The 20,995-nt window shown below is 35.0% G+C and overlaps 1 protein-coding gene across 2 annotated transcripts in view; it reads right to left on the bottom strand.

The window, feature by feature from the left end:
* MRPL1 (mitochondrial ribosomal protein L1) overlaps positions 1 to 20,995 on the bottom strand; it is a 52,972-nt gene that overhangs the window by 6,388 nt on the left and 25,589 nt on the right. For both annotated transcript variants that reach the window (XM_045532881.1, XM_045532882.1), the window contains exon 7: positions 13,840 to 13,946. In XM_045532881.1, the coding sequence (XP_045388837.1) occupies positions 13,840 to 13,946 (107 nt within the window). The remainder of the gene's footprint in view (positions 1 to 13,839; positions 13,947 to 20,995) is intronic.

The raw sequence follows: 20,995 nt of genomic DNA, 5'->3' as shown, positions 1-20,995 counted from the left end.
CTCTATTGATGATTTCCTTTGATATGCAAAAGTTTTACATTTTCATAAAGTCCAGTTTATCTACGTTTTCTTCTGCTGTCTGTGCTTTTGGTGTCAGTATGTAACCTTTTGAGATTGGCTTCTTTCACTTAGCTTATAGTATGTAATCATTTAAGATTCATCTAAGTTGTGTCTATCGATAGTTCATACCTTTTTATTGTTGAGTAGCATTCCATTGTATGGATGTACCAGAGATTTTTTTCACATGTAGGAAAAAATCACCAGCTTTTGGTGATTATCAATAGAGTTACTATAAACATTTGTGCTCCGATATTTGAATGAATGTAAGCTTTCATTTCACTTTAAATTTTTCATTCTGTGGGATAAAGCCCCAGAGTAGAACTGCTGGGCCATGTGGTAAATTTATGGTTAGCTTTATAATATACTACCAAACTGTTTTCCAGAGTGGTGTACTATCTTGCATTCCTACTAGCAATGTATGAGAGTTCTAGTTTGTCTGCAATCTTTTCATTATTGTTTAAGTAATTTTCTTACCATACTTCCTCCTTTCCTTCTGGAACTCTAACGACATGAGAGTTAGAACTTTTGTTATTGTCCCACGAGACCTTAAGGCCCTCTTCTTTTTTTTTTTTTTTTTTGGTCTTTTGTTTCTGTTTTTCAGATAGGATAATTTCTATGATCTTCTGTCATCTCCATTAATTTCACCTCCAGAAGTTCATAAACAATTTTGTGAGGTCACTTTCCCAAGTTCTGCCTTCTCCTTGATCTCCCCAGTACTTAAGGGTTCCCTAGGGCTCTCCTTTTCAGCACTCTGCTCAGAGAGCTGGGGCTTTATTTACCCAGTTCTGACACTAACTCTCTGCAAACTGTTCCTCCATTGGGGACCAACTAGCAGGAGAACAAAGAGAGGAAAAAAAAAGCAGACGTGGTGTGCCCCACCTTTCTGTGGCCACAGCTCGCCTAGTCAGAAAGGAAGGGTCGCTTCCCTTAAAGTTTTAGATACTTGCATCTTTCATGACACCTATTGTCACTACGAGGAGACACAATTCCCACTTCTCAAGCCCGTAACTGGAGGTCTTCTGAAGCTCTCTCTGCCTATACTCATGTCCACTGCCTGGTTTCAGGCTGTGCTGAGACAAGGCCAGGTGACAGCTGAAGGGGATAAATGGCAAACTCACCACTAGGTGGTGGTACTTCAAATTCTGGTCTTCTTTCCCAGTCTGCTACTATTTACTCTTTACTACTTTACTCCTCAAACAGCTGCTCCATACATACTATCCAGGTTTTATAACAGTTGTATTCAGTGGGAGCAACAAGGTATCATGTGATTATGCCATCTCACTTAGAACCAGAAGCCTCCAGAATTATGAGTTGTATATTTGTATTTTAAGCTTGCAAAACATTTTCTGAAAAAGGCCAGATAGTAATATTTTAGGCTTTGAGGACCACATATGATCTCTGTTGCATATTCTTCTCCTTCTTCCTTTTTTTTTTTTTTAAATCTTTTAAAAGCGTTCTAAGCTCATAGGCCATACGAAAACAGGCCATAGAGCCATTGTTTGCCAAACTCTGTCTTATAAGACATCATTTATCTATAAATACATGAAAATTCATGTAAAGATAAGCTGTGGTATAAGTGTTATGCTTTATAATATCATTTTAACGAATTAATATTTTTACCAAAATCTCTAATGGGGAAGAAGGGTGCCCTTAGGCAGAAGTAGCTTTATCACTGTTTATGATAAAGTTGCTTAGAAAATACTTAATTTTGTGTTTATATTTAATAATTCATAACAGGGTCTTATAGATGTCTCATTGTTTACTATAAACACTATATTAATGAATGTTATTTGTTTAGACATAATACTAATGAAACTCACAAGGAATTGCCTTTCAAATCCATTCAACAACTTCTCCCAGTATTTGGATAAAGACAGAATTCAGCAAAAGCTATCATATTTATCATAGGTTTTTAAAATAAAACTAACAAAAGACAGCTCTGTGTACAGTATGCTGACAACTACTTATTAACAAATGGATTGTCACCAAAGTAATTGGCAGACAAAGGAAAGCAAATCAGTTTATTCCCCTTTTACATATTATGTTACATTTATATTTTTCATTGTGTGTTATTCTATTATCAATGATTACTACATTGTTGAATGAATGCAATGGATTAATGAGAAAAGTTAGCTGTTTCTCTCAAATGGTATGGTTTTCTTATGCTGTTATTTATATATCTGACAAAAGGGGAGAGTCACACTTTCAATTCCCAAAAGTTCTAGGAAATTACCGCTGATTTCAAGGTGTACTATAGGTTAAGAAAACTGAAAATGATAATAAACTATTTTTTGATTCTAATATTCCCACTGGTTAAGAACATTGGTAAAAATCCATCCAAAGAATGTAAACTAAAATACTACCAGGAAGATTCTTCCCAATTAAATATACATCTCTTACAATAAAGCATTAAGGACAGAGCTGGCACAGAATGGATTCTGAGTAAATATTAGCTTCTCTTTTCTTTTTGTTTAATAGAGTCAGGGTCTCACTTTGTCACCCAGGCTGGAATGCAGTGGCACAATCATAACTCACTGCAGCCTTGAACTTGTGGGCTCATGTGATTCTCCTGTCTTAGCCTCCTGAGTTGCTGGAACTACAGGCATGTACCACCACACCAGGCTAATTTTTTTTAATCTTTTTTTAGAGACAGGGTCTAGTTATGTTGCCCAGGCTGGTCTTGAACTCCTGGCTTCAAGTGATCCCACCTCTTTGGCCTCCCAAAGTGCTGGGATTACACGCCTGAACCACTGCACCTGGCCTCTCCTCTTTCTTAGCTCCCTACCCTTGGAGATTTAAGATCTACTGCCAATCTACTTCCTGTTTTACATTCTACAGTTTGTTTTCCTCCCTTTAAAATTCCCCTGTTTATGACATGGTACACTGCAGTACACCAAAATAATGCTACAAAAGAAAAGTTAATCATTAACTGGAAGGAATGAGGGGAAGAAAAAGGAGGGCAAGTGGCAATGAGCCATGAGCCAATGGGCTGATGATGCCTTTATCCAGCCATTGTTTTTTTTTTTTTTTTTTTTTTGAGACAGAGTCTCACTTTATTGCCCGGGCTGGGCTAGAGTGAGTGCCATGGCGTCAGCCTAGCTCACAGCAACCTCAAACTTCTGGGCTTAAGTGATCCTACTGCCTCAGCCTCCCGAGTAGCTGGGACTACAGGCATGTGCCACCATGCCCGGCTAATTTTTTCTATATATATATTTTTTAGTTGGCCAGATAATTTCTTTCTATTTTTAGTAGAGACGGGGTCTCGCTCAGGCTGGTAGCCATTGTTTGTATCTAATTGATTAAAGCAATATTTCTTGCTAGCCACCATTTTAACTTATGCACCTAGTTGCTTCAAAATAAGTATTCTATTTCCTCATCTGTTTAACTAAATATCAACACATTTCGCTTTTCCTGTTCTAACATGTTAACTGAAAGCAAAGGTTTTCTGATTTCAACATAAGATTTTACTATGTTTATATTCCCTTGCCCTGAACTTGTTTATTTTTGTTACAATATACTTCAGCTTTTATCAGCTGCCAGGCTAACAGTATTCTTGCCACAAAACAAGTTGCTATTATACAAGCAAACATAGTGACACTTACCTATGAATGGACCATGTCTACAACTTTAAAAAGGATAAAAAATAAAGCACATCAAAGATACTGCCTTTATATTAAGTATCAAAGCTTCAAATATATTCGAAACCGAGACAAGAAACACTTGTTAACACAGGTCTTGGCAAGATTTGGTATTAATATAAACATAAATCTGAGTTGTCCTATTCTTTTTTTCTTTTTAGACAACAAGCTTAGGTTTGATGTGCCAATATAGTTAGTGTGTATAAGTCCTTAAAATTTGGATATTTACATGATTGTAAAAGGGCTACAGTTGTTTTTCTTTAATGCTATGATAACTTAATGTCAAAGCTAGGCTATTATATACATGCATTTATATAATGTATTTTTAAAAGATGTTCTTCATAATTTGTTATATTTAGTGAATTTTTTCTAATTCTTGCTCATCCCAAATTATCTAAGATTTTATATTCTAATTACATTAAAAAATTAAAATAATGGATATAGTAATAGTTTTTAAACTAAAACAAGTGACATCCATATTTTTAAAGTATGTAGTTTCTTTACAATGCTTTATTTACTGTTATTGACTTGACTTAACAGGTTCCCATAGTATACTAATGGGAACTTGTCCTGTGATATAAGAAAATAAATAGGAAGAGTAGGACTCTACTCATTCACAGGAGAAATCAATGCTTCATAATAAACTTACTAATGCCACTAATTTGTAATTAGTAACAATTCAGAAACTGTGTCAAATATTAATATGTTTAAAAGGTTTTATGATGTAGTGAACGAATAACAAAAGATAGAAGAAAATGTTTAAACATCTTTAGAAAACACTTTTAAATTATGTTAAAAACATTTTCAAATATAAACAACTGATCGGTTAATTATACAGTGTTATTAATTCAGGCATCTACCAAGCAACATTTTTTGGTTAGATATTCTGTAATTAAAATTAATTAAGTTGTATTGTCATTGAAAAACTATTCTATGAGATAGACTCCATGCTAATTCATACTAATTTTCTCATAAATTTAATTTCATTTTTCATGTCTTTCTGACATGTAGGTAGACAACCAAGGAGGGAGGGACAAGTATAAAAGAGGAGGAAAAAAGTAAAAGAGAGAAGGAGGAAGAAAACAGAAATGAAAAACTTCAAAGAGCTATTAAAAAAAAGAGAGAGAAAGTGAGAGGAAACCTGAAAACAAGCATCAAAAACAAATTATAAATTATAACATCTATTTTTAAATCACATCAAATAATTCTCACAAAAGTACTAGAAATGAACAACTATCTCTTCATCTAGAGATGGAAAAAGAGAGTAAAGCTACCATGAATGTTCAAAATGGGAAGGAAAAAGTTGTAAAGCTGGCTCAAATGCCTTACTATCATTATATCCTTGAACTAAACTTCTAGTCTCCTGCTGCCTAGAGGGCCAGAGTTCTGGGAGTCAAGGCAAGGAAGAGGGATGGTGGTGGGGGCTAACAGGAGTTTTTCTCAGCATTCAATATAAATATATTCATCTAATCTTTCTGTTTTCAATTTCCTGAACTCCTGATCACGTCTAGTCTAGAAGACCCTATGTTTTAATCTCGCCAGTTATCTGCTGGCATGGAAAGGGCAGTTACGCAGTGTCATGAAGTATGTTAGAATTTTCTTCAACAGCTTTCAACCAAACCCCCTTTTCAGACTCCTGTTGCCCCATACCCCCATACACCACTAACGCCCAGTTCCAAAGGTATCTAGAGCCATATCCTAGCCTTTTAAAGATCCTAAGGTTTAGATTGTATTAATTTTTTGGCTTCCTTCTTTGCGGATTTAGGATCTGGCATTTTCCAATCAGTTACCACTGTGGTGTTCAATCTACTATCTTTACCTGGAGGCCTCAGAACACATGTTATTTTCAAGTGTCCATGAAATACCTGAAAAATGAACATTAATCCTACACTATAGGTTACAATGAAAGTCTCAAGAAATTTAAAAAAATAGAAACTATAAAAAATGCATTATTCAACCACAAAACAAACTGTAACACCACAAAAATTAAAACAAGCCAAAAAAGATGGCAAATTTTAAAATACTCTCTGAAACACAAAGAAAAAAAAATACCATTATAGACTATTTCTATCATGATAAGAGAACTAAGAATTGAAACATGGGTTTGCAGCTAAAGCTGTAATTGGAGGCAAATTCACATATTTAAACTCTTTCATCATTGAAAAAACAAAACAAAAAAATGAAAACTTACAAATCTCATACATAACTTAGAAAATCAATAACAAAACAAATCTCAGGAAAACAGGATTTAAAAAAGAACAAATCAGGCTGGGCGTGGTGGCTCCCCCCTGTAATCCTAGGACTCTGGGAGGCAGAGGCAGGTGGATCGTTTGAGCTCAGGAGTTCCAGACCAGCCTGAGTAAGAGCAAGACCCCATCTCTACTAAAAATAGAAAGAAATTAGCTGGACAACTAAATATAAATATAGAAAAAGTTAGTTAAAAAGTTAGCTATTACCTAAAGCAGTGCCTGGCATATAGTAAGTACTCAATAAATATTTGCTGAATGAATGAATGATCATGAATCCCTGATGAAAAATACAACCACTCACCCAAGAATAAATATAGGTATGTGTATACACCTAATACTCTGCATACAATTTCTGGAAGTTCACAAAATCTTGAAGTCTATCGTTAGCCTCGTAAGGGTTTCCTGACGTTAAAAACCTCTGCACAAAAGGATTTTCTATTTAAATAAAATCAAGTCAAGATTGTTATTACGTAAAACTACTCAGGAATGTACTGTCAAAATAAAATATATAATTCTATGTTCTCCTCTATCAGAATAATTTCCTTTGTGCATTTAATACTTTTCTCGGAACTTTTTGAGCATGTATTTCTTCAAAGATATTTTAGCCTTTTCTAACTCAGAAGAGAAAAATACCTCTTGTTCCTATAAAATCTCGAGCCCTTTTCTTCCTTTGTACTTGCTTGCTGCCCCCTCACCCAAGTATACTTTTCTCCCAGATATCTTCACAACTTGCTCTCTTACTTCAATCTCTATTCAAGTGTCACCTCCTCAGAGAGGCCTTCCCTGACCAACCCATCTAAAATAGCCACACATACACACACTCAGCCATCACTCTGTCCCCTTACCAAAGTACATACATATTTATTTGTATATTATCTATCTTCCCAACTAGAAAGTAAGCTATTTGAGGACAATTTGGGTTTTAGTCACAATACATCCCCACAGTAAGAACAGTTTTTGTCACACAGTAGGCATCCAGGATGTGTGTATGCGTGTACTTTGTGATAGAATAGTACGAAAGGGACACAGTATTAAAGGAGGTGCCAGCCCACGCAAGATCATCAAAAGGATTTTTTTTACTTTTACTAGATTTGGTGTGATATGCTGAATTACTAAGTCAAAGGATGAATGGAAAAGAGGAAGGGTACTACAGAGAGAATGAAAGCAAACTAACAAGGAAGGAAGTTTGTTTTGAACATAATAAATGTATGTGCTATTAATATTTAGCAGAAGCCAGACTTTCTATGTTTGCATTTGAACTTTTGGCACTCAACAATCAAACCTCAGGTGATCCCACAGCCAGGTGCCTGTATTCTCTCTCCTCAGCTATTTTTCCTTTTTGGGGAAAAAGCTTAATTAGAGTTAGGGCTTTATGAAGCAACAGATTCTAAGAAAATGCATGATGTTTCATTTCTTTACTTTCTTACCTGAAATGTTATGAATATGGGTTAATTTCTCTTTAGATTTTCTTTTGAAAAGTGCTATGAACCAAAGGAGCTTCCAATGTTTTAAGACAAAATGAAGATAAAATATCAAAATTCCTGATTTTGTGATTTTTCAGAAAATATTATGTAAAAAGCCATTTTAAAAAGCTTTACTTGTGTGCACATGTATACTTGAAAAGAATTACTTTGAACTGAAAACTAAAACAGAAACTGGTTGGAAATTTAGCAGCCCTTCACTAAACATTCTTCGGAAGGCCAAACATTTTTTACAAGGTGTGGCAAATTCTACCAAGTTGCTGCACTGACAGCAAAGCACTTGAAAAGGGACCAAAATTGTAAAAAATGATTGAAAACTAAGTAGCTTTCATAGTACACTGCATCTTTTAAAAGGTCCAGTGTGCATTAGCTTCTTATCCTGAACTTTTATCTAACTTTATTAACCTCAAAAGATATTTTTATTTAGAATTGATTTGAAAATCAAAGTCTAAATCCACGAAAACTACACTAAGTACTTCTACATTTGTGAGATTGTACTCAACTGTATTCAGCCATAAAAGTAGCTTGAAAACATATACACAGAAATATGGGTCTCATTTCATAGGCTCTTGAGTATATATAATAGATCATGACAGTCATATAATTTATTATGGTATTAAATACTATGATAGGTTAAACATACCAAATAAGCACATTCCAAATTTGTCTTCAATTTAAACTTAAGTCATGCCCTCTCTTGTGCATAATTACTTCTTACCACAAGTCCTAAAGTAACATATTTTATAGCTCCTCCTTAGGGAAAAGTTCTACTCCTTGACCTCCACCACTTTCAGCGAATGAAAGAAACCTCACTATAATGCTATCACATGTGTTTGTTTTTGACATGTGTGAGCTAGTCAACATGAAAAATGAAAGAAGAGAGCATTTTAGTTTTTGACAAATATTAAGGTATTTATGTGTGCCTCTGTAAAATGGAATAGGCAACATTAATAGAAAATTAGAAAGAACTTTTACCTTATAATGAAGGACAAGTGAAGAAAGCCAATCAACAATGCAAGTGGCCTTCAATTACACTTAGGAGTGTTCTGGAAAAGCAGGCTGAAAGCCAAGTATCTTAAATCACACAAGGAATCTATCAGTGAGAAAAAACAAAGCAAGTTCTGAGGGCCTCACAGCTAACATAAAATGAATTTGTGGTATGTTATAAAATACTAATAGGCACCCTTTGAAAATTACTTCAAAGTCTCTATTCTGACAGGCTTATGCCATAGTATCTGGATACAGTTTAATTGTTTTGAATAACATCAAAATATAAACCTAACTAAGCATTTCTATAATAGGACAGGATTTTTAATTCTAACTCTCATTTTGTGAAACTCCTAGCAATATTTCATTTGCAGTATTACTCCATTTTGAAAAGTTGAGCATAAATCAGTCAACTTTTTATAAAATAAAACATTTTCCCATTGATTGACTATATAATTTGAAATGTCTTTTAATAATTTCTAACATCTTCAATTGGCAGATTTTGTTTATTCATACACACGTACATTCATTCAACAATTACTTATTGAGTACCTACTATTTGCCAGGCATTCTTACAAGAGTTGGGGATACAGCAATAAACACAATGAACAAAAATTCTTGCCTTCTACTTTCTTATTCTTTTAGGTGTCGTAGGTCCTCCCAGCTGTGTTAAAACCCTAATTATCTCCCCAAATCTACCCCCTCTTCTTTTAACTAATCAAAGTTTTAGCTGGGTACATGGCCACACAGCTAGATGCTAAATAACACAGACCTTGAGCTCTAAGCCGTGTGACTAAGCTCTGAACCCAATGGATGGGGGAAAAACTGATGAGGGCAATGGCTCACATGCTTGCAAGAAAGCTGCTTATTCTCTGCCTCCTCTTGCCTCCTTCACTCAGGCTACAAGTCAGACGTGGTTGTCAGCAAGCTTCAACCACACAGAAGACCCCGAAGAGATAGCGCAAAAAAAAAAAAAAAAAAAAAAAAAAAAAGCGGGGGGTGGGGGTGGGCAGCGGCGGGGAAGGAATGTTCATCCCTGGATAAAGGAGAGCTGAAAACCAGTTCAAACTTGGGAGAAAATTAACTTTCTAGCATGGTTAAGTCACTGTGATTTGGTCCCTGTAAAACAGCTGAATCAACAGCTATTTTATGTGTGAGAGTCCATCCATCATCTTGTATATTATTTATATCACCTATCAAACTGACAAAAATGTTTAAGTTTGATAATACTCAATGCTGGTGTAAGGGTGTAGAGAAACAGGCACTTTAATATACTGTTGGATGAATTATAAATTAGTGTAAACATTTTAGAAAGTAACAGGAATATTTATAATATTTTCAACATATATTCTATTTCTGGAAATTTACTTTATGGAGATACTTGGGAAATTTTGGCAATATTTGTAAGAATTTCATTAAAGTATCATTTGTAATAGCAAAAAACTGGACACAATAAAGGTCCATAAATAGGGAAGTGATTATGACATATAATGGAAAACAATTCTATGCAGACATATGAAAAAGAACATGACAGATCTCTTTGCATCTTTAAAGATATCCATGCTATAGTTTTATCAATGGAAAACTAAAACATTATATGTGATATAATATCCTGTACAAAATGAATTTTGTAAGGGTGTTTATGTTTGTTTATGCTTTAACATTTCTGGAAGGACAAAACTAAAACTATTAATAGAAGTCCCACAAGAAAACAATTGCAGGGAAGAGGGCTTCAGTGTCTCCTCATATGCTTTTGTGAACTGTTTGAATTAAACCATGTGCATATATTAATTTGAAAATTCTTAAATGTCAAGAGAATTGTCTGAATAGTAGAATTGTGACTATTATATTGTTTTCTATATTATAAACTCAGATAAATCCTTTTAAAATTAGTTAATTACCATCTGAAATTAAACTGCTATTTAGAATATTAACACTGGCCACCTACATACATATATCTCAACTTTAGTTTCATTTCTATTTTATGGAAAGAGCCATTGGGGGAAAAGAAGTTGAAGACATGTACTTTTTCTCCTCTGTAGCCCTTTGTTTTTAGTTTTATGCTTTAAGACCTTTCCCTTAAATCCGATCACTTAGCAACTTACTGTTATCCCAACCAATTATGCTTCATGCTGAGAGAGAAAATAAATGGTGACTACATGATAGCAATATAATTGATTAAAAAATAAAATATTCCAATAACTTGTCCTATGTTCATGATGTCCAACATATCATTGGAGTGACATTTTCACTAATATGAGCATTTGACTTTTGATAGCATATAGACGTAACCAATTTCATGAATATGTAAGTTATAGCTACAAATGGTAGGAAAGATTAAGAATGAAACTAATTTACCTGCAAGTACGGCTAACAAAGGTTAGAGCATGGCTGGCCATAAGAGCATAAGTATACAGAGTGCTGATCTATAAAGGCATCGATGGCTAAGTTCTAATACTCAAGAAAGATACTCACTCTAAAAAAGATCATTCAACTGATTGTATTTACCATTTTGATACAGAAGGAAAACTAGTTTAAACTACTCAAGATCAATTTCACATTACATCAATATTAGAATCAGATCTTGAAGTACAGATCATTTGCAGAAACATAACAAGGGACATCAAGATGATTTAACTAAAGTGAGACAATCTCTACAGTGCAGATAGAAACATAAAACTAATCCATTTCTCTCTCCCCAAAAGTATTTTTCTAGACCAGGCATCAGCAAACCTTTCCTGAAAAAAGCTAGACAGTAAATATTTTAGGCTTTGCAGGCCACATTCAATGTCTGTACCGGATATTTCATATAAATGGTATCATACACTATGTTGGTTCTGTGTCTGGCTTCTTTCCCTGAGCATAATGTTTTCGAGGTTCATCACGTTGCATGTAACTGTAGTTTATTACTTTTTTATTGCTAAATAGTATTGCATTGGATATGCAGCACGTTCTTAAAGTACACAATTTATTAAGCTTTGACATATGTATACACTCATGAAATCATCACCAGGTCAGGATAACAAACATATCAATTACTCCCAAAATTCATCATGCCCCTTTGAAATTCCTCCTTCTTGCCCCTCCCCATACACTTTTGTCCCCAAGGAAACCACTGACTGGTCTTTCTGTCACTATACATTACTTCACATTTGTCATAATTGTACATAAACAGAATCATACAAGATGTACTCCTTTTTTCCAACTTCTTTCACTCAGCATAATTATGTTGAAATCCATCAATATTGTGTGTATCAAGAGTTTTGTTTTGATCACTAAAGAGTATTTTTGTTTATACATTCATCTGTGATGAACATTTGGAATTTTTCCAGTTTTTGGCCATTATAAATAAATCTCATATGAACACTTGTTTACAAAATCTTTGTATAGCCATATGTTGTTATTTCCCCTGGGTAAATTATCTAAAAGTGGAAGAGCAGGATCATATTACAGGAGGTGGATACTCAATTTAAGAAACTGCCAAGTGGCTCACGCCTGTAATCCTAGCACTCTGGGAGGCTGAGGCAGGTAGATTGCTTGAGCTCAGGAGTCTGAGACCAGCCTGAGCAAGAGTGAGACCCCGTCTCTACTAAAAATAGAAAGAAATTATCTGGCCAACTAAAATATATATACAGAAAAAATTAGCCAGGCATGGTGGCACATGCCTGTAGTCCCAGCTACTCGGGAGGCTGAGGCAGTAGGATCACTTAAGCCCAGGAGTTTGAGGTTGCTGTGAGCTAGGCTGACGCCACGGCACTCACTCTAGCCCTGGCAACAAAGTGAGACTCTGTCTCAAAAAAAAAAAAAAAAGAAAAAGAAACTGCCAAATTGTTTGCCATGGCGGTTGCATCATTTAACTCGCTCATAAACACTATGAGTAGTGTTCCATTCCCTCCACATCCTCACAACACTTTATGGCCAGTCTTTTTAATTTTATTCATTCTAATAGATGTGTAGTGATAGCTCATTGTGGTTTTCATCTACATTTCCTAACAACTAAAGATAAAGGGCACCTTCTCATATGTTTGTCATCTGTATATCTTCTTGGTGAAATGTGTTCAAATCTTTTGCCGATTTTTAAACTGGGTAGTTTTATTATGGAGTTTTAAAATTTTTATATATTCTAGATTAATTGGATACCCCAATCTCTGACTGGATTAAACTTGTTTTGTTCCCTGTCTAAAAGCAAGTTTTTCTATCATAAAACTAGCTGAGAAAGCCAGGTGTGGTGATGTGTACCTGCTACTCAGGAGGCTGAGGCAGGAGGAGTTCAAGGCCAGCCTGGACAACACAGCAAGACCCTGTCTCCAAAACAAAAAACACCTAGTTGCATACTTTTCTACATTTTTGATGATCTACAGTGGACACAGCTCAAGGAGGTTGAACTAGCTGTTCGCTATGATGCAGAATTCCTTTTAAAAGTAAGATGGGAAGACAAAGAGGATTATTTGATTATTGAATAACTGCTATTCAAATAATTCCAGACATAAGCAAGATGGTATAGGGGCAAAGAGCCTGGACTCCTGAGGAAACTGCCAAGGTTCAAATATCTATTCTGCCTTATAGTAGCTGTGAGACCTCAGAAAAGCTATTTAACTTCTCTGGGCTTCCATGCCTATAGCTATAAAATGGGGATGATAATTTTACCTCTCATAGGGTTGAAGATTAAAAGAATATATGAAAAGTATTTAGAATAGCACCTGACACTGTTTAAATTTTGCTATCAATATTACTCTTATTCTTATAGTTACTGAACAGGAAAAAAATTACATATGTTAAACAGGCACTTTAGAGATTCTTTAGTATAAATAACTTTAATGTTTCTAATGACTATATATTTAAAAACACAGTCCTATAAATCAGACATCTATATTAGTGTCCTAAAAATGGCTTTGCATCTTCTAAAAGCAAATAATTTCAAAACAGAGATAATCAGACACAATTCATTAAAATAAAGCAAGTTATTCAATTCCACTAAAGTATAAGCAAAAAATATTAGAGAATAAAAAATACATACACAAAATAGATAAATAAGGCAAAGTACAAGTAAATGTCAGTGGGTAGCACATAACTCTGTTAGGAATTCTCAAGTGCCATTAAAATTTGTGAGTTCAATCTATAGAATAAAAAAATTGGCTGGGCATGGTGACTCATGCGTATAATCCTAGCACTTTGATAAGCCAAGGCAGGAGAATTGCTTAAGGCCAGGAGTTTGAGACTAGCCTGGGCAACATAGCAAGACCCTATATCTACAAAAAAATTTAAAAAAAAAATTATCTATGTATATATTTAGTGCCACTCCTAACGCTAGCTCCAAGGACAAGTTCAAATGGCTGGCATATTATAATATTATAAATTATTAATGAATTACTTGAACAAAAAAGAAAAAAAGAGGGTTATTTGATAACTCCCATCATAACTTACTGTTGCTATCCTGGTCTCAAGAAAGTTCTCCCTTTCTTCATCTACCTTAATTTCATGTCCATTTTTAAATAGTTCAAGCATTTTGGGGATGTCACGGCCAATGGAATCTGGTTAGAAAAACAAAAAATTCAAAATTATCACTACATCTAAATAAGTAGCAGAAATTATGGAATAAGATAAACATGTATCCCATGTGAAAATATAGCAAATAAGTTGTTGGCAGATAGACTTTAGGGTAGTCTCCTAAAAATCCCCATTTCCTGGTGTTCATGCTCTTGTACGATCCCCTCCATTGAGTGTGGATAAGACCTGCAACTTGCTTCTAACCAAGAAACAGAGTGATTATTTGTACATGACTACATTACATAAACCTATAATGCCTGTCTTGGAGGAGACTATCCCTTATTGGCTTTAAAGAGGCAAGCTACAATGTTGTGGGCTGCCATACAGAGGGCCACAGGGCAAGAAGCTGAAAACAGCCTGAGGCTGATAGCCAGCAGCCTACAAGGAACTGAATTCTGCCAACAACCATGTGAGTCTGGAAGCAGAACCATCCCCAGTCATGTCTCAGATGAGACCAGAGCCCCAACCAACACATTGATTGGAGCTTTGTGAGACCCTTAAGCAGAACACCCAGATCAGCTAACATATATTCCTGACACACAGAAATGGTGAGATAATGAATGTGTGCTGTTTTAAGCCACTAAATTTGTAGTAATATTGTTGCACTATTACAGATAACTAATAAATAAGTATATGCAATGATGATACCTAACATACTTTAAAAACACATTTGACATATTAAAATAAAATCTATAAAATAATCTATGACAAAAGCTAACAGTATAGTCCAGAGACTTAAGAACTTTTACCTACCTTGTACAGAACATACCTGACCTCCTTTACCATAAAGAAATGAAAGAGCTAGATAGCAGTAAGATTTAGCAGTGGAAACAATGTCATAATGAATGACACAGTTCGAAGTAGCTCACTACTACCCAATGGTTATAGAAACTGGCATGAGAAAAGAATTAAAAACTGAAACTTAATTTATTGGATTCTAATGTCACTTTGTCCTCTATTAGGATGGAAAAAGAGATGTAACCAAATATAGTAAGGAGAAAAATGGAATCATAATAAAAAGTAAGAATTTCAAAAGATCATACAGGAGACTCCAAAACTAAACTACATCATCCTAAGATTTAGTCATTATCACTTTAACACAAATTTAATACACAAAAATACATATTTTAAAAATATGCTACCCTACCACAACTTAATTTGAAAACTTTTAATTCTATGCATAGAAAATGTGAAGTATTTGAAGGGTAAGAAGAAATACAATGAAGAATGTGCCACTAAAAAGACACCACTCCCTCTGTGCCTCCTGCAAGTCTTCCCTGCATGAGTCAATGCGGGGAACACATCGCACAGAGAGCACAGCACACCCTCAGCACGAGTTACTTCTGCACGATTATCTCAGCAGTTGTTCAGTATGGCTCGGGAGCACTTCAGCTATAAATGAAAGTAACTACCTATGAAGAACTTATAACCTAATTGGGAGATAAGGGACATACAAATGGAACAATTACTGTATTTTTCAGTATCACAGTCTGATATAACTCAGTACTAAACAGTATGACAGCGTATTAGTAAACAGTAAATGCTAATAGTAGTATACAAAAAACAGACACTTGGTTAAACCATCTGTATCTCTATCTAAACTTCTTTATTTAAATGCACACTTTTTAAAGGTTGTTTTCATAAGAATGGTGTCTTATACATAGTGAGAGCTCAAGAATTATTCTGAGACTTACTTAAATCTATACCCACAACACTGCCTTCCTTCCTGTTACTACAGATGAACTGCCTGTGTTCCTGCCAAAGGCCATCTCTCTTCATTTGCGCACTGAACTGCTCCTCCCTTCTCTCCTCTACAATGTCCACTTTCCCTGCTTCCCTAGATAATCTTCATTAGCTTACAAACTTTCTATAAAAACTCTCTTCTCAAAATAAAACAAAAAAACTTCACATTGTCTTTCAATTACCATCCAACACTCTGCTTAAGAGCATAAGGTCTCCAAAAACAAGCTGTCTATCCTTTCTGTCTCTGCCTCCCCTCCTTCCATTTTCTTTTATACCTACTTTAGTCACGTCATTATTCCCATTATTCCATTCCTGACATTGATAATCTATCTTCCCTTTAAAAAAAAAATCAGTCCAGCTAAAGTTGTATCAACTTTATTGATCCTTTTAAAGAATGAGTTTTGCTTTCATTGATTTTTCCCTACTGCTTATCCTTTTTCTATTTCAGTGACTTCCACTCTCATCTTTATTACTTTCTTCCTTCTTACTTTGGGCTCGGGTTTAATTTGCTTCTTTTTTTCTAGGTTCATAAGGTAAAACCTTAGAACAATGATTTTAAAGCCATTCTTCCTATCTATCTATCTTTCTTTCTATCTATGAGACAGGGTCTTGCTATGCTACCTAGGCTGGAGTGCAGTGGCTATTCACAGGCATGATCATAATGCACTGCTGCATCCAACTCTCGGCCCCAGAGGGTCCTCCCACCTTAGCCTCTCAAGTAGCTGGGAGGTGTCACCTCAAGCAGGTGTCACCTCAAACACAGCTAATTTAGCCTTTAAAGCTATAAATGTCACTGTAAGTACTGTTTCAGCTGCATTCAACAAGTTTTGGTATGTTGTTTTCATTGTCATTCAGTTCAAGACATTCTCTAATTTCTTCTTTGATCAATGAGTTACTTAATAGGGGGTTGTTTAATTTGAATGCATTTGGAGATTTTTTCATGGTTACTAATTTCTAATTGAACTCAGTTATGATTAGAAAATGTACTGTGTATTGAGTTTAATTCTTTCAAATTAATAAATTTAAGACTTATTAAAGACTTGCTCTATAACCCAGCCAATGGTCTACCCTGTTGAATGTGCAATATCAAACAACACTAGCTGTTGTTGGGTGAAGTGTTCTATAAATAGCAATTAGGCTAAGACGGTTGAGAGTGTTGCTCAAATCTTTTATATCCTTACTGATTTTCTGTCTATATGTTCTATCAGTTACTGAGAATATTAAAATCTCTAATTGTACTTGATGATCACTCTATTTCTTCCATTTCTGCCATGTTTGCTTCATGTATTTTGAGGCTCTGTTTTTACATGAATATGATCTATTATTATTATTATAGAATATCTATCTTTTCTCTAGTAATAATCCTTAAAGTCTATTTTGTCTGGTATTAATATGGACTTCAACTCTCTAATGCTTACTATTTTCATAGCATATCTTACTCATCATTTTATTTTGAGCCCTATTTGTGTGTTTGAATATAAAGTAGGTCTCCTGTAGACAGCATAGAGATGGATTGTTTTTTTATCATCTTATACATCTGATAACCTGCCTTTAGGTTGGAGTGTGTAGTCCATTTCCAATTAACACAACTACTGATATGGGTAGACTTAGGTCTTCATTTTGGTATATGTTTTCTATTTGTCTCATCTTGTTTGTTCTTGTTCCTCCTTTACAGACTTAATTTTGTTTTAAACAAAAAAATTTCAGTGTATCATTTGTATTACTCTGCTTAGATTTAAGTTATAATTTCTTGTGTGTTTTTTGCTTGCTGTAGAGATTACAATGTGCACACTGATTTATCACAACCTACTTCATGTTGATACTGTTACTATTTCATGTTAATACACAATAAAGTTGTATCAGCCTATCTACTCCCTTCCTCTGGCCCTTGTAATATTCTTGTCATGCCCAAACCTCCTGTATATTTAGCTTTAATAATATTCACTGGGCTACTCAAGACCAAAATGAGGGAATCATTCTAGATTCCTCCTTCTCCCTTATCCCCCACATCAAATCAATAACTCCTGTTAATTCTACGTCTTCAATATCCCACACAGCCTTCCTCTTCTGTCTTCCTTGCCACCATCAGATGCTGTCCTTATTCACCTTTTATCTAGACTATTGCAACAGACTCCTCACTGGTCACTGTTCTTAAAGTTTCATGATCCTCATATGGACACCTTACCACTTACCCAGTCCCCACAATATTCATTCTAGTAAGTAAATATTTTATATCACTCTTCTGCGCAAAAGTTTTCAATGGCTCCTATTTGCACAGAGGATAAAATCTAATCTCCATGGTGTAGCACACAAAGCCCTCTGTGACCTGGCCCACTGCCTATCACTGTCAAACCCCATTGACCACTACTATCTGATAACACTTATCTACCAAATGGCAGAAAGCTACTTATAATTTCCTTAATATAACTAGCTCTCTCATACTTTTGTGCATTATAAAAGGTCATTTCCTCTGCCTGAAATGTCCTCCCCATGTATGTGAGGAAAGCAAATGCTTATTCTTGCTTAACCTCTGAACTGCTAGCTATCTTCTTTATATAATCTGATTCTACAAAGTAGTCCCTCATTCCTCTATGTACTTCAAACATTTTCCACTAATACACTTACTGCATTTTAGTGCAGCAGTTTGTTCTCATATTTCTCCTCTCTTGATGTTTATCTTCTTTTTTTTTTTGAGACAGAGTCTCGCTCTGTTGCCCAGGCTAGAGTGATGTGGCGTCAGCCTAGCTCACAACAACCTCAAACTCCTCGGCTCAAGCGATCCTTCTGCCTCAGCCTCCCAAGTAGCTGGGACTACAGGCATGCACCACCATGCCTGGCTAATTTTTTCTATATAATTTTAGTTGTCCAGCTAATTTCTTTCTATTTTTGGTAGAGACAGGGTCTCGTTCTTGCTCAGGCTGGTCTCTAACTCCTGAGCTCAAACGATCCGCCCGCCTCGGCCTCCCAGAGTGCTAGGATCACAGGCATGAGCCACCACACCTGGCCATGTTTATCTTCTTGAAGATGGGAAATGTCTTTATTTTTCAATCCTCAGTACTAAGTGCAGGGCCTGCACATAGTAGGCATTTAATAATTACCTGCTTGTTCAATAAATGAATTATAAAGGTAGAAATGATATATGAATACATGAAAAAGAATAAGTTCTCTTAAAGTAATGTAGAGAACAGCTACTTTAGGCAGTGTTGTATAGAGCCAATTATAATAACAGTGGCCCACATATATTATGTACTTGTTATATACCCAGCTTGTGCTAAGCTCTGCACACATTATCACAAAAACACTATGGGATAGATATTATCATGAAACCCATTTTGTAGATGAATAAACAGAGGCACAAAAATGTTAAAAAGTATGTTCAACATCATGGTAGATGATTAAGTCAAGACTGAGAGAAGTCTATATTTACCACTATTCTATGCTGCTTTTCAATATAGCCAAATGTTAAATTGTCACTGCTATCTCTAGGGCTTTGCTATTCCTTATTGCTATGAAATTGTTCTTCTCTTTCACTACTTTCTCTTTCCTCTGTGTTATATGCTCTTCTTTTTTCCTCCTCTTTCTTCCTTTCCCCTTCTCTTCCTCTAATTCTCTCTGTTCAATTTCCATAATGAACATAACCTATACTAAACTATATGATCAGGTATTTCACCCTGATGTACCTTCTCTTTTTTTTTTTTTTTTTACCATGAGAGACAAGGAATAGTTAGCAAGAAAGGGGGTGAGTTAGGATTGTAAATGTAAAAGAAAGTTTCCAGAAACATTTTGAATCTGGCAAAAGAAAGACCTGTGATTACAACTGACAGCAACATTTTAGCTAAATTATGGAAGAAAAGGCTGTAAGAAAGAATAATGCTTCATAAGGAAATGGAGACAGCCAATCACCAAAGACTACTTATTTGAAAAATGGCATAAAACAACAGAAAGAACTAAGATTATAGCTAGAAAGGATAGTTGACTCAAATATGGCTGGGGGCGGAGGGAGGCTGTGGTTTGCTTTTTGTTTGTTTAACTAGAGACATCTGAGCATAATTAAATGCTAAAGTCAAACCAGTTTGTCTACTGCAGAAAACAAAACTATTAGTTCCATGACAGCAGAGACCTGGTCTATCTTCACAGCCATCACACCCAAGGTTTCATACATAGTAAATGATTCCTATAAATACAGTTATTCTAATCTGAGAAAAATCTATAAATTATAAATAGTCCATTTTAAGCTGCATTGTTTAATTATATATCTCCTAACAACTGAATGCTGTATTAAATGTTCATTGCACAAATATTTATAGAGACATATTACAAATATGTAGTATAGGATGGGAATGGGAATATAGCAGTGGACAAAACAAAATCAACCTTGCTCTAATGAGGGGATCTAAACACAAACCACAAATAAAAAAACACAAGGTACCCATAGTGGTAAGTCTTAAAAAGAATACAAAAGCATAATAAGGAGATATCTAGTGATAATGGGAAATGGGAGTTAATATTTTATATAGGATGGTCATGGATGGTCTGTTTAGGTGATATTTTAGTGAGAAACTGAGCAAGGCAAATAAGCAAAGAGCACTACAGATACATGGGACAAATGTCCAGAGACCTAACGAGGACTTAGTGTGTGTGAAGAGCACTTAGTGTGTGTATGTGTGGAGGCACTTAGTGTGTGAAGAGCAAGAAGGCTGAAGCAAGGGAAACAAAGCATAATAGAGCCAGCTGTAATATATCCATAATTGATCTATGATAATTACAACAGTACCTAATCATTAATAAAGTCTTTCACATATGGACAGTTTTTAAACTAATAATTGGGGGGGGGATTTTTTTTTTAATGTTAAATTGATTACCCTACAAAAATTCTCTATGTTTTAGTATTTTTCCTTATATAATCAGAGCTCTGATCATTCCAATAATGCAAACAATACTCGAATGTACATGTCTCTGAGTTAAAAATACTCCACATTAAATGTCAAGAATTTTGACATCCATGAGTCTCATGAATGATACAACCAACTTCCTTACAGAAAGCAGTGTCCTGCTCAGTAGATGTGAATATCCTTTGGACAAGACTCTGACTAGAGCACTGGTGTTCATTTCTAATAGCTACACGTAAAGAGGAATACGTATTAGTATAATTCTACTTTTCTAAGATGTCTCTTTCCCATTTACCTGCCAATAATTTGGTATGGCTTAAAAGAATTCAACTGTTTCCATATATGCCACAGTACCTACCATGCGTTAATATGCGTAACAGAAAACTAAATTAAGTCAAGAT

The sequence above is a fragment of the Lemur catta genome, chromosome 19, assembly GCF_020740605.2.
Source record: "Lemur catta isolate mLemCat1 chromosome 19, mLemCat1.pri, whole genome shotgun sequence".
Classification (NCBI taxonomy): domain Eukaryota; kingdom Metazoa; phylum Chordata; class Mammalia; order Primates; family Lemuridae; genus Lemur; species Lemur catta.
Note: the sequence above shows the minus strand (reverse complement) of the source record. Positions and strands in the feature narration are given on the sequence as shown.